At 34.3% G+C, this 12,607-nt stretch overlaps 1 protein-coding gene across 6 annotated transcripts in view; it reads right to left on the reverse strand.

Moving 5' to 3' along the window:
- The window catches only part of PHF20L1 (PHD finger protein 20 like 1), a 66,598-nt gene that overhangs the window by 22,875 nt on the left and 31,116 nt on the right, over positions 1-12,607 (reverse strand). For all 6 annotated transcript variants that reach the window (XM_068983339.1, XM_068983338.1, XM_068983336.1 and 3 more), the window contains 4 exons: positions 9,465-9,717; positions 7,174-7,362; positions 6,697-6,894; positions 277-333 (listed from right to left, as the gene is read on the reverse strand). In XM_068983339.1, the coding sequence (XP_068839440.1) occupies positions 277-333; positions 6,697-6,894; positions 7,174-7,362; positions 9,465-9,717 (697 nt within the window). The remainder of the gene's footprint in view (positions 1-276; positions 334-6,696; positions 6,895-7,173; positions 7,363-9,464; positions 9,718-12,607) is intronic.

The raw sequence follows: 12,607 nt of genomic DNA on the forward strand, positions 1-12,607 counted from the left end.
CACCATATTTTTAAACAGTCATAATTTCAAAGATGTTCAAAAACATCAAGTTCTCAGAGAAAGCCTTAGGGTTTGTTGACAAAAAAATACACATACTACTACAAGACATGTATTAAGAAACAACATATTTGGAGGTGAATAAACTAATAAACACTAAAACAGAGGATCACTTACACCTACAGGAGCACTAACAGGTAAAAAGTAAGGGACAGACTACGTCCTCCCACTGCCAAGCCATCTACAGTCTTTTGCTTAAAGATTACTTTCTGTTCATACCAAATGCAGTTGAGCTTTTTTCTTCCAATTTCACTTTTTTTTCCATTTTCGATATTCCTGCAGGTTTAGGGGAAAAATACGTAAGTTTAGTCAGAAAAGGTTAAGAGTATGGGACAATGTTTTAAATTACAATTGCTCACAAAACTCTACCAAGACTCTTTTCCCCTAAAGGTCTACATTATTGCCTGAACTAGTAACAAAGAAGTGGTATTTCTTACTTCAAAGAAATAAGGATGATGTTTGGTTCTTCAGACTATTCAGATTAGATTCCTAGTTCCACCATCTATTAGCTGCACAGTCTCAAGGAAATCATTTAATCTCTCTGTGCTTCAGTTTCCTTATCTGCCAAATAGGAATAAGAGTATCTACCTACTACTGTTATCAGCACTACGTGAGTCAAAATATGTAAAATGATTAGTGTCTGATAAATAATGAATGCTTTTTTTTTTTTTTTACTCCATTATGGTGGAGTAATTTGAGACTGCATCATTTCTAGAAATAGCATAAATGTGGGTCTAAACATAAAAAAATGTTAGGGTGAATGCACTGGGCAATCAGTTAAGATCAAGTCTGGCACCACAGCCTTTGGCAACCCAGGAAATGCTGGAATGCACTCCAGCAGTAGGTCCATGTAACATTTCTGCTCCTGTGACAATTACGACAAAATGCTATTCCCATCACCCAAATGAAATATCAAATTTCATATTAAATTATACTGGTTTTCAACAATCTGCACAAATTTTTTAAACTAATATTGTAACCCCTGTTGCCTAGAACAAATGAATACCTCTGAACTCCATCAAATGTGTTATTAGGTAACGAGAAAAGCCAAAACAGAATTATTCTATAAATCATTTTTGGTCTTTATCCAAATGTAAGATATAAAGGCTTAACACAAAAAAATATTCAACTTAATGGCACTTAGGTATTATAATCTAATAGTCCAAAATACATTCTTAAACCAACAGTACACTTCAATAACTGTGTTGCTGACAAAACACACTAAACCAAGCTTCTGAACTCATATTCAGCTATTTCCAATGCTAATATCTTATCTGTGTCTAGGGTTAATCTAAGAAAAAGACTCTAGTACGCTTAAATACAATTTCAGTCTATTAAATTATGCTCTAATATTACCATTTATGAGTTCTTTGACTTTTAAATCACTCCAATAAGGTATCAAAAAAGCTAGCATTTGATTCACCTTACTGTAAATAATTTACATAAATTAAATAAAACACAACAAAAATTTAAAAATACCACTCAACTTGAACTAAATGTTAATGAGGTGCTACTAATTGTTTCAAATTCAATAAAAATATTGGTAATCTCCCTGATAAAAAGATTTCTTATGACCAAAAAATGAAAAGAACATCAAAGAGAAATGAGATTAAATTCCCTTATTATCAAGACCGTTGAACAAATGCCTCATTTCCTTTCACTAATCACTGCTTACTAACAATGACTGCACCACACCATGAAATTTAATGCAGTATTCTTGACAATGACAGGGCATTTACGACAGAAACAATAAGAGATTTGCATTCTAAATCTTAAGTGATGGTAGAGATACACCAGAAACAACCCTTGACTATGATTTTTGCCCCTGTAGGGCCCTAATCTCTGGGAGCACTGAGTCTCCAGTGTGAAAGATGGAACACGTCCAGAATCCCCTGCGTGCAAGCTAAGCCACTTCAGGCATGTCCGACTCTTTGCAACCCCACAGACAGGAGCACACCAGGCTCCTCTGTCCATGGAATTCTCCAGAGAGGAATACTGGAGTGGGCTGGCGTTTCCTACTCCAGGGGATCTTCCTGACCCAGGGATCAACCCTGCGTCTCTTATGTCTCCTGCATGGCCGGCGGGTTCTTTGCCACTGGCGCCATCTGCATGTTGCGCCTGCGTGTTCAGTCACTGGTCTTGTCAACTCTCTGCAGCCCTATGGACACAGACCTCCAGGTGTCTTTCTGTCCACGGGACTCTCCAGGCAAGAATACTGGAGTGGATTGCCATGCCTTTCTCCAAGGGTTCTTCCAGACCCAGGGATCAAACCTGCTACTCCTGCATAGCAGTCAGGTTCTTTACCCACTGAGTCACCTGGGAAGCACCTGGGGTGATTCAAATGAAAGGAACAGCCTTTCAGGGATGCCTTTTCTGGCTGGAATGTGTGGGATCCTCAGGCACTTGGAAGACAAACAACACTGTCCTGACCCTCAGCTCTGGAACACAGGTCAGCACAGCAGAACAGATACAGAAATTATAATATCAGAGTGCTTTCAGGAGGATCCGTTCTAGGCTGTTTTCACATGTTCTGGGGGGTCCCAAACCTTCATATTTCTTTTTTTTTTTAATTGGAGGAAAACTGCTTTTCAACATTGTGTTGGTTTCTATATTTCTTAACTATAAAATTTCAAAAGTAAAACTAGGGAACTGAGAAAAGCTTGTCAACATTTAAACAAGGATATTAAAGTAAATATTCCTATAGGCAATAATGACAGGACTTTTAAAAACACTCATGCACAAACAGATTTAAAAATAGATCTATTTAAGAATTCCATAAAAGAACAAATGTCATTTTACGAGACGCTCTCTACATTGTCTTTATTTCACCATGCAGCAGAATTTGGGAACCACAGTACTAGGTTATTAGTTAACAGAATAGTGATTTGTAAACTAAATTTTATCAACAGAACTTTTTCAAACAAAATACTATATAATGGCCAATATATATTACAACCCCACTCCTACCCCTGGCCAAACAAAAAACACGATAAAAAACAAATGGGAGCTATCCAGATTAAAGCAAGAGAGAGAGATCTCTGAGCCATATCTGCTTTCATGCCACGGAAAGCCCCATAATGCAGAGTGGTTTCTTCAGTGTGCTAAATATCTGATTTTTCCAGCAAAAAAAAGAAAAAAAAAAAGAGGCTATCCCTGAGACTCTCCATGGAAACCCCAGGCTTTGAATAAACCATGAACATTTGGTGTGGGGGTGGAAGTAGATTAAGGAGTCTCTGGTTGTGGTTTGGTTTGGTTTTGTACAATTCTGGGAAAAAAAAAAATTGAAAGCCACCCTAAAACAAAAAGGCTTTCATAAAATAAATGTGAAGTTGGTGTAAGATGATGGACTAACCACCAAACATTTAAGATGCGATGCCTGCACAGCACCAGGCACAGGCGACTCAGCGACTCAGTTTGATTGTTGGCCCATCCTTTCATACATTGAGCTTCCAGATTTAAACTCCTTAAAGAGGTCAGAGTAATTCAGTAATTGTCATATGGACATCCAGGAGATAAATAAGAAAACCAGCCAACATCCCCAGTTAGCGACAGAACTAATAATAATAGAACTAAGACTCTATCCTTACCTAAAACTGATGGACTCTGTTAGATAAAGCATTCTGAAAAAAAAATAAGAACAACGGCACCAAGTTTCACAAGGGCACCAATGACTGGTATTGTTGTAATGCGGGCAGCAAGGTATTTTTGATCTTGTTTATAGTCACATTGCACGCATGCTTCCCAGTAGAAGAATGTAGAAGATTAGCGTAAGTTCATTATCTCTACTAGAAAATAACTAAAAGCAAGTGTTAACCTATTGAGAACAGGTGTATGTAATAACTGCATAATCTGCATAGTATCATCAGTTCTTATCTTGACTGCTAAACTCAGCAGTGAGAACATAATCTCCCACAAGAAAAAGTAAAACTCTGTTAAACTATTCCACAGTTAAGGACTAATATCCTCAGTCATTCTAAATACTCCAAGAATTTCAATTTGGAAAAAACACCCCAGAAAATGTCTTTGATACAAGCTCTGGGAAATAATGTTTTCTACAGAAGTTTTAAAACTCAACAGTAATAAAGCTTACTTTTATAATTAAGATGGAAATGAACCAAGTAAACATGAAAAAAAAATAAGATCAAACAGAACAAAAACTCCTGGTACTCTGACTTCAGATGGAAGAAAACTTGGGGTGCAGAGAGAAGGCCTACAAACACTGCAAACCATTTTTGAGAGCAGCTAACAAAAATGTTAAGAGAAAAAAAGCGCGCAGACCACTGAGAATTTCCATGCAAGTCAGACAGGTTCACAAAGTTTTAATCAAAAGGTGTCCAATTAGAACACAACTTGAATTCTATTATTTCCCTCAAAAAATAAAAAAATTAAAAGAGGTTAAGAGAAACAATCCCTCCCAACCCCACATTCAAATACGCTGTGACTGTGTTCAACCCTAATAAACAAGACTTTCAGTTAATTAACATTTAAAACCATGCATTTCCTTGATTTAAGCAATTAAAGTTGCCAGTCATCACCATACTTAAAACGGTCGTCACTCTTCAACGAACTTACAAACTCATCACATTATAAAACCAACTCCTCTCTACCTTTCACCTTCCCAAAAAATTACCTTGCTACTTGGACTTTCTCAAATAGTTATTTCTAATACTTAAATGGGGGAAAAAAAATCATGCCTTCCCTCTACCCCAGTGCATCTTAACCATTACGAGAAACAAGAATCACACCTCAATGATAATTACCTGTTTCTCCACAAATATGCTAGAAATTCTGGAAACAACACTAGGCTAGTATTCTGATTAGACACAAAATCACTGGAATCATGGATTTCCATACACAATCACTACTTCGACATTTTAGGATACATCATCCAGCTAGCATAACTTAGTTATAATATACACCTATTTACACTGGTCTATCTTTCAGTCTTGTTATTATTAGAAAAAATTACATATATAAACCAAAATACAAATATTTTCAAATGCACAACTATAAATAATCTCCCCAATGAATATATAGTTTAACTTGAACATATTTTTATATATTCAGTACAGCAACAAATTCCATATTGTGAAGGCACTCTTAAGAACTTCACTTCTTGAGGAAAAGTATCTCAAAGGTTAAGGGTAATTCAGAAATCTTGTGAAAACAGGGGAAAGAAAAATCAATTATCCACAGATAGAAGGGGCTTTTATAAAGTGTCCAAAGACAATGGATAAGATTTGGGAAATGACAAGAAATGCTTCAAAGCCTACATATCTCCAAGTTTGGGCATTGGTTTCTTTAAAAAATCCAGATATGGAAACACTATTGCATATAAAATAACTTCAATCTTTTTTGATTAATGGACTTGTAGAACACTGTATATTTACTATTAGTTACAGTTTTACTTTCAAAGAAGGAATAAGAAGGTAATGGCAGTAATGTAAAAAGCATGTTTCTTTAAGTTACTTTAATATCCACCAAAGGCCACCAGAAAAGAGCAAGCTCTATTTCATACTTCACCTAAGGATTTGATAAAATGACTTCAGAGAAGACGCTATTAAAATCAATTATCCCCAGTGCTCTTTGGCTGCAAATCAAAAATAGTTATGTTTTTTCCCATTTCAGAACTGACTCAGTTCAGATCTCCTTCATCCATCTAATTCTAAATTAGTAACTTACTGGAAAGGTATTAGTATTTGCCTTTATTTTTGAATTGCACATACTCTATGCTTGAAATTAAAATCCTATAAAATTCCAAATAAAAGGATGTAAACATATAATGGAAATACAAATTAATATTCTGTTACATTAAAATACCAACTTGATAGAACACCTCAGAAAGGTTTCAAATAATTACAACAAGTATCATAAAATAATCAAAAAATGTCTTCTAGAGCATGGTTGGTTTTACACTTGAAACTCTCAAAATAACGTTATAATCAATTATGGTTAAATTTGGGAGATTCTGCTCCAAAATATGGGACTATATTTAAGATAAAAGTATATCGTTAACTTAAGCTAAGTGTTTCTTAAACATTAAGTTCTATTACAAACACTGGAAAAGACCCCAATGCTGAGAAAGATTAAAGGCAGGAGGAGAAGGAAGCGACAGAGGATGAGACGGTTGGATGGTATCACCGACTCAATGGACAGGAGTTTCAGCAAACTCCAGGAGATGGTGAAGGACAAGGAAGACTGGAGTGCTGCAGTCCATGGGGTCATAAAGAGTTGGACACGACTTAGAGACTTAACGAAGTTCAGTTAACTTATGCCAAGTGTTTCTTAAATTCTATTAAAATTTTTAAACCTATAAAGTACTGATCCTGTTAAGTATTTTCTGGCTTCAAAACCAAGAACTTCTGTGATTATATTTAACTCTAGTAATTCCTACTTAGTAGAAACGGGATATAAGAAAAAAGTAGGGAGAAGCAAGTCAAGTGACAAAATAACAATTATGTCCAGGAAAAATGGTACACAATGGTCGCACAAAATGACTTTAAACCCCATCTTCCACAGCTGTTACATAAAAGTTATTTATGAGGAGGAACAACATATTAAAAAATGTAATTTATACATCAAACTCATTTTACCATATAAATGCAAGCCTAGCTAACTTTGTAAAAATGAATCTTTTACCTGAGGCTGCTGGAGCTCCTCTTGCATCAGTCACTGCTTTGGAAGAAAGATTTGTAAGCATCTGTGTATCTTCCTTTTCTGCTCTGAGGCATTCATTATGATAAGAGGGATCTGGGGCTAGCGGTGTTGTGACTTCCGAACCACGACTTAAGTCAAGAGGGAGACAGGGTCCCAATGACAAATGTGCAACATCAGGTACTACACAGAATAAAGAACGCAATATGTTAACAGAGGTACACTGTCTCAGTTAATATCAATGTGGATTAAAATGCTACATAAGTTAAACAGTGCCTGGCAATCAACAAAGAAGGCACTGAACGAATATTTGTAGAATCAAATGAAGTGCTTATCTACAAAGTCCAGAGATCTTAAGAAGGAAAAAAGCAGAAATCTCTTAAATTTTAATAATCTTTATCTCTTAAGTGTTTTCTTTGTCTTCTTTTACGTTTGGATCTATAGGAAATCAATATACATTACCCTCTGGTCCTGAAGACTCTTGCTGATTTTGAGAACTGATGGAGAATACTTTCCCATCAGTGGCTGGAGAGGGAGGAGAAACCTTTTCTACAGAATCATCAGGCATGGGCAAGGTGGCTAAACGCTGCGATCTTCTTCTCCGCTCACTATGCTTGAAAGGTCTAGGGGGGTTCACAGGCTGTGGAGGACCTAGAAAAAGATCTTCAATGTTCACGAAGCAGATACATGCCGGGATCATCTTATCATATTTAAGGAGAAAAAACGGGAAAAATGATTCAAATTCTGCCCTCTGATGCTGTTAAGGTATCCACAAGGAACAGCACATGTTCCAAAAGGAATCAAAGGCAAAAGCTGCCCTCATTCACAAGGGTTAATCAAAACTTTTAAAATCTAAAGCCTACTAGAACCAAAAGAAAATAACATGGAACATTCATTTCAGGTAGTTTCCCATGGAAAAAGACTACAGTTTATTTTCTAATTGCAGATTGTTGTTAGTTGCCATTCTTCCTTTGGGAAAATTATCTCTGTATAGCCACAGATTTCTTAAAAAAAAAAAAAACCATATATATATATATATATTCCTTTTGCTATATTACAAATCTAGAATCTCTAAGGGAAAAAAAAAGACAGGGGCATCGGTAACAAAATTCTGACATGCATTGTAGAGTTAGTGCTTTACTTGCTAAAGTAAAACTAATGTAAATAATTTTATCCCACCCTCATTCCCCCAAATGGACTTTTGTAAACATATGTTTGGGCCTGATTCATTAAAAAAAAAATAAATTGAGCACAAATAACTTTAAGTACTCACTATGGGCAAAAAATGAGAATTTTTAAAAAATATGACAGTTCTTGCCCTCAAATGTTTTTTGTTTTGTTTGGAAAAACTCACTGAGTCACTTGAGCATCTTCTAGCTATATATTACACAAAAGCTTGGAAATTCTTTTTAACCTTTCATTTTCCTTCTACATAGCACATAAACATTTTGATTATTTAGAACAGGCAGGACTACATAAGCCAATATATTTATGTTAATTTAGAAGGAGAAAATAAGCGAGGTCTGAAAAAGTTGATGCTTTGGGTATTCAAAAGTACTTTTACAAAAATCAAAATGAAAAGACATGGTGATAACTGAAAGAAAAGGATAAAATTCACTATGGTTATAATACTAAAATATAAAACAATTCAAAATAAAATACATATCAGTGTCATCTGACACTTTAGTGACTACTGATGACATCATTTAACGATAAATGCCATAAAGAAGTGAAGCTTAGGACGAAACAACTGAGTGGTTCTGTTCCCATCCTTTCATTTATTAGATAGAACCAAATCAAAACAAAAAAGTACCAAAACCTAATCGAAAAATGAAAAATACAGTTGAGCAAAAAAAATACAGCAACTGAATGGAAGAGAAATTTAATATATTTGACTGATAGAAGTCTTCTCAATGCCACCATTTTTAATTGCTGTAGAAGATATGATATGGAGGAGTTCATAAGGAAAACTGTCATATTCATTTAATAATCAGGTTACTAATTCATTTGCTGTTATCAACAGCAAAATTATCTTTTACCCAGTGAATTTAGGTAATTATTTTTCTATGTCTCTAACTTAAGTACTAAAATATGAGAAACATAGGGTCAACACAAATCTTGTCTTTAATATATCCATACCCATGTTGAAAGGTTATATTAAAAAGACTAAGTAAATGCTTCAAAGATTAGCGGTATTGAAACAGTAAAATCTTTAAAAATAAGATCAAGGAAACAGTTTTCTTCTTCCATTAGTAAAATTAATCTGAATTCTGCACTCTAAATCCTAGAAGAACTGAATAAAATGTATTGGGGGTGGGGTATAGACAAGTGGGGACAATGACTAAATCAATCCATAAGAAGCCTTAGGAGTTCAGGACAATATCCACATATTCACCATGGGTCTTTCTGTATCCCATAATGGTTTTTTGTGTTTTTTTTTTTTTGTAATGAGTCAGGCCTCTAACTGTGCTTGGATCATTAGTTGAGGAAAGTCAAACTATAGTTACTAAATTATGGTTACTAAATGCTGAGGTTTCTTAACCAGCAGTATAGTCACTGTCCCTCTGTACAATACATCAGTCAGAAATGTATATGGATTTTGCCCCTGAGAGAGTTTCAAGCCTTCCCTGTCATATCCACTTAAGTTTGAATTTTTAAAATGCAACTTCATAAAAATACAATATAACTACAACCAAACTGTTTTTAATGTATCTTATAGGATAAGTAACTATTTTTTAAAAATCTGTGCTCACTAGTTTTATTTATCATTGAAGAAGAAAGCTGAGATACAAGCGTCAAATCCTCGACTTGTATTAATTCTGGGGAAAGTGGTGATTTAGGGGGTTTTATACACCCAGAAGAATCTCCAGATTCATGTTTGCATTTCTTGCTGCGAGCCTTCCCTGAAGACAAAGTTGAGGATAACAGTGCAGGTTTCTGAGTGTTGGCAGAACTGCTAATGTCAGCTTCATTTTTTTTCTGACTTTGAGGTTTAGGTGAAATCGCCTGAATAAATAATAAAAAATTGATATTTTTATTTTGGTTTCTTCATTTTTGTTCTTGTTTTCTATTTTTGATTGTTAAGCAACTTTAGTATCCAAAAACATTGTTAAGCAACATATAACATTTCTATTACAAATGAAAAACCAAAAAGAACCCCACAAATTATTAACTAAAAGTTGAATAGGCTGTCTTTAAAGGGATCCTGTCGACCTGTCTAAACCGTGGTTTTTAAAACATGTATTATTTATAATATTCTCAGAATATAAAATGTTACCTTACTGGACAAATATGTTTGTGTTAAGTTAAAACATACCTTTTTGGAAATCATAATTACCAATGACAATAATTACCAATAATTACCAATGACAAATTTGTGTTTTAGAGCATTAAAGGAATACATGTAAGCTTCTGATTTTCAGATTTAAAAAAAATAATAATGTCTTTGAGTTCAATGCAGAGGTTTAAGTAGACAATTTCCCTTTAAAGAAAGATCTCAACAGGAAAACAATGACCAAATTAACGAAACATTATCTTTAACTCATTTTAGTGCTGAAAGCTAGAGTTTCATAAGCATAATGCATCATGAAATCGAAGCCACCAGCAATACAGAGTTAAAAGACTAAAAAACAATACAAAACAAGCAACAACAGAAAAAAAAAAAACAAGGAGTAAAACCAAGTGTAAGTTAAAAACATTGGATTTAAAAACAAAATACGTCGCATTCTTAGATGAGAGTTTTTACCTTCTTCCTGCCAACTGATACTTTTAAAAAAAAATTAGAACTTTGTCAGTTCTTTCATAAAGAATACCTTAATTCATTTGGCAGTAAAATATCCTACATTTGTAAAATTATAAGTGAATGTGTCCAAAGACTACAGAGAACAGCCACATTGGATGGACTTGCACTCTATGGTGTTGGAATGCCTATACTGTATCTCTTTTTGACATATGTATCTGAGAACAAAGTATGAGATACACTTAAAAAAAAAAAAAACAACCCTATACTAAGATAGGCCTCTATAAAGAATCAGACTGCTAGCTCTATGAACAACATGCTGGTCCCCAAGAAACCTTTTTTACTTCCCTATCTTTTGTGAGGGATGACCAACAGGTCTGCAGGCTGCAGTTCTCTGGAATATGAAAGTCACTGTCTGGGAACCAAATAGCTTTCTGTTCCCTGAAATCGAAGGCGTTCATTTTTGGTAGAAAAACACTGAATATCTGGTATTAACCAGGGCACCTTTGACTGTGCTACAGATGGCATGTTAGACATACCACATTAAAGGGTGGGTGTCAAGCGTTTCATTTACTCAATTGTCATCATTTCTATTCTTGAATTTACTCATTACACATGTGTATAAGTGCAGATTCATCACTTGATAAAAAAAAAAACTCCATATATAGAAAGGATTCCTAAGCTTATTATAAAAAGTGTTGCCAGAAAAGTAATTAGAGCCATTACTTGTAAATAAACAATTTTATTGTTCATCTTCACATATGTGAGACATCACTACAGCATCCATTACTCTCAAGTTACAAAGTTATAAAACAAGATTTTAATACTTAAATTAATATCTTGATAAGGTGCTTAACTTCTAAACAAGGACAAATTAACATTCTTTAAAACTTACTGAATTATGCATCTAATGCAGGTTTTATCCAAAAGTAAAATATAACATAACAATTCCCTAATACAAGTAAGTAATCTATAATTAATAATCTGAGAACTGGGGTTCAAGACCACAGAGTTTGAACTTTCTTGAAGTAAATAATTCCTTAGCACAGTAAGTTTGGGCCTTAGGCCTGTTATAAATCTACGTCGTGAGTGAAATTATTTTACTCATTAGGGCAACATAGGTTAGTGACAATACCTCTTCTTCAAGTCATACCAACTGAGATGTAATTAAGAATTTTATAACTCGGCTTTTTAACTCTGAAGCAGGGCAAACAGTATAAGAATTAAGAGTTTGGTTACAAAACAGTTCACATTGAAATCATCCTGAATGACAAAAAAGGGGGCGACAGTATTACGTTCCTTAAAAATCTAAAATAATTTACAAACTTTTCATTATTAATCACTGGTCTCTTTGTTACAAAACTGGCAAGGACTCTCAAAATTTTCTTAATTATGTGAATAAAAACAGCCGAGTTACTCAATTTTTCTCCTTTTTAAGCTCAGTTTCAAAATGTTGTTTTCTATACTTGTCTCTGAAAAGGGCACTGCCCTCTACACTAACTTCCACACACAGTAATTTTCACAATCACATTCTTCTCAGTGGGATTGTGCATAATGAAAGATTGACATTGTAATGAATTTTCCAGAAACATTTTATTACCCAAGTCCCTGACTTATTGCATTCTGAGAATACCATAAACAGTGGTGAAAATACAAAATATTGTTATTTCTGGGACGTTGAATATAATAATACACAGTTAAAAAAAAGTCATTTAAAATTTGGTTGATATACTGACAATAACGGCAGACTTAACCGTTTGATGACCACAGAAAATCAGAAGGCATGATTCACTGACATATTAATCAATTTAAAAGATCACTGATTTAATACAACATTAATGGAGGCACCGAAACAATGCACTATTATCAAATCAGGCCTAAAATAACCCTGAAAAACTCAATACAATATCAATTAAATTTGGACTGTTTTTTAAAACGCATATAGAGAAGAGCAAAAGGTACTCATTTTAAAGTCTTCTTTATTAGGCTACTAATAAAGAAATAATACAAAAAGGATATAGTAAAACTACATTAAGGCTCAGATTTTAAAACAGAAGAACCAAGGAAATCCAGTTATGGCTATCACTGTGTTCGTATAGTCTAACGGTGTCCCGAAAGGTAAGCCCTTAAAGAATGGAAAAGCATGCACAGCCCATT

The sequence above is a fragment of the Capricornis sumatraensis genome, chromosome 11, assembly GCF_032405125.1.
Source record: "Capricornis sumatraensis isolate serow.1 chromosome 11, serow.2, whole genome shotgun sequence".
In the NCBI taxonomy this organism is placed as follows: Eukaryota; Metazoa; Chordata; class Mammalia; order Artiodactyla; family Bovidae; genus Capricornis; species Capricornis sumatraensis.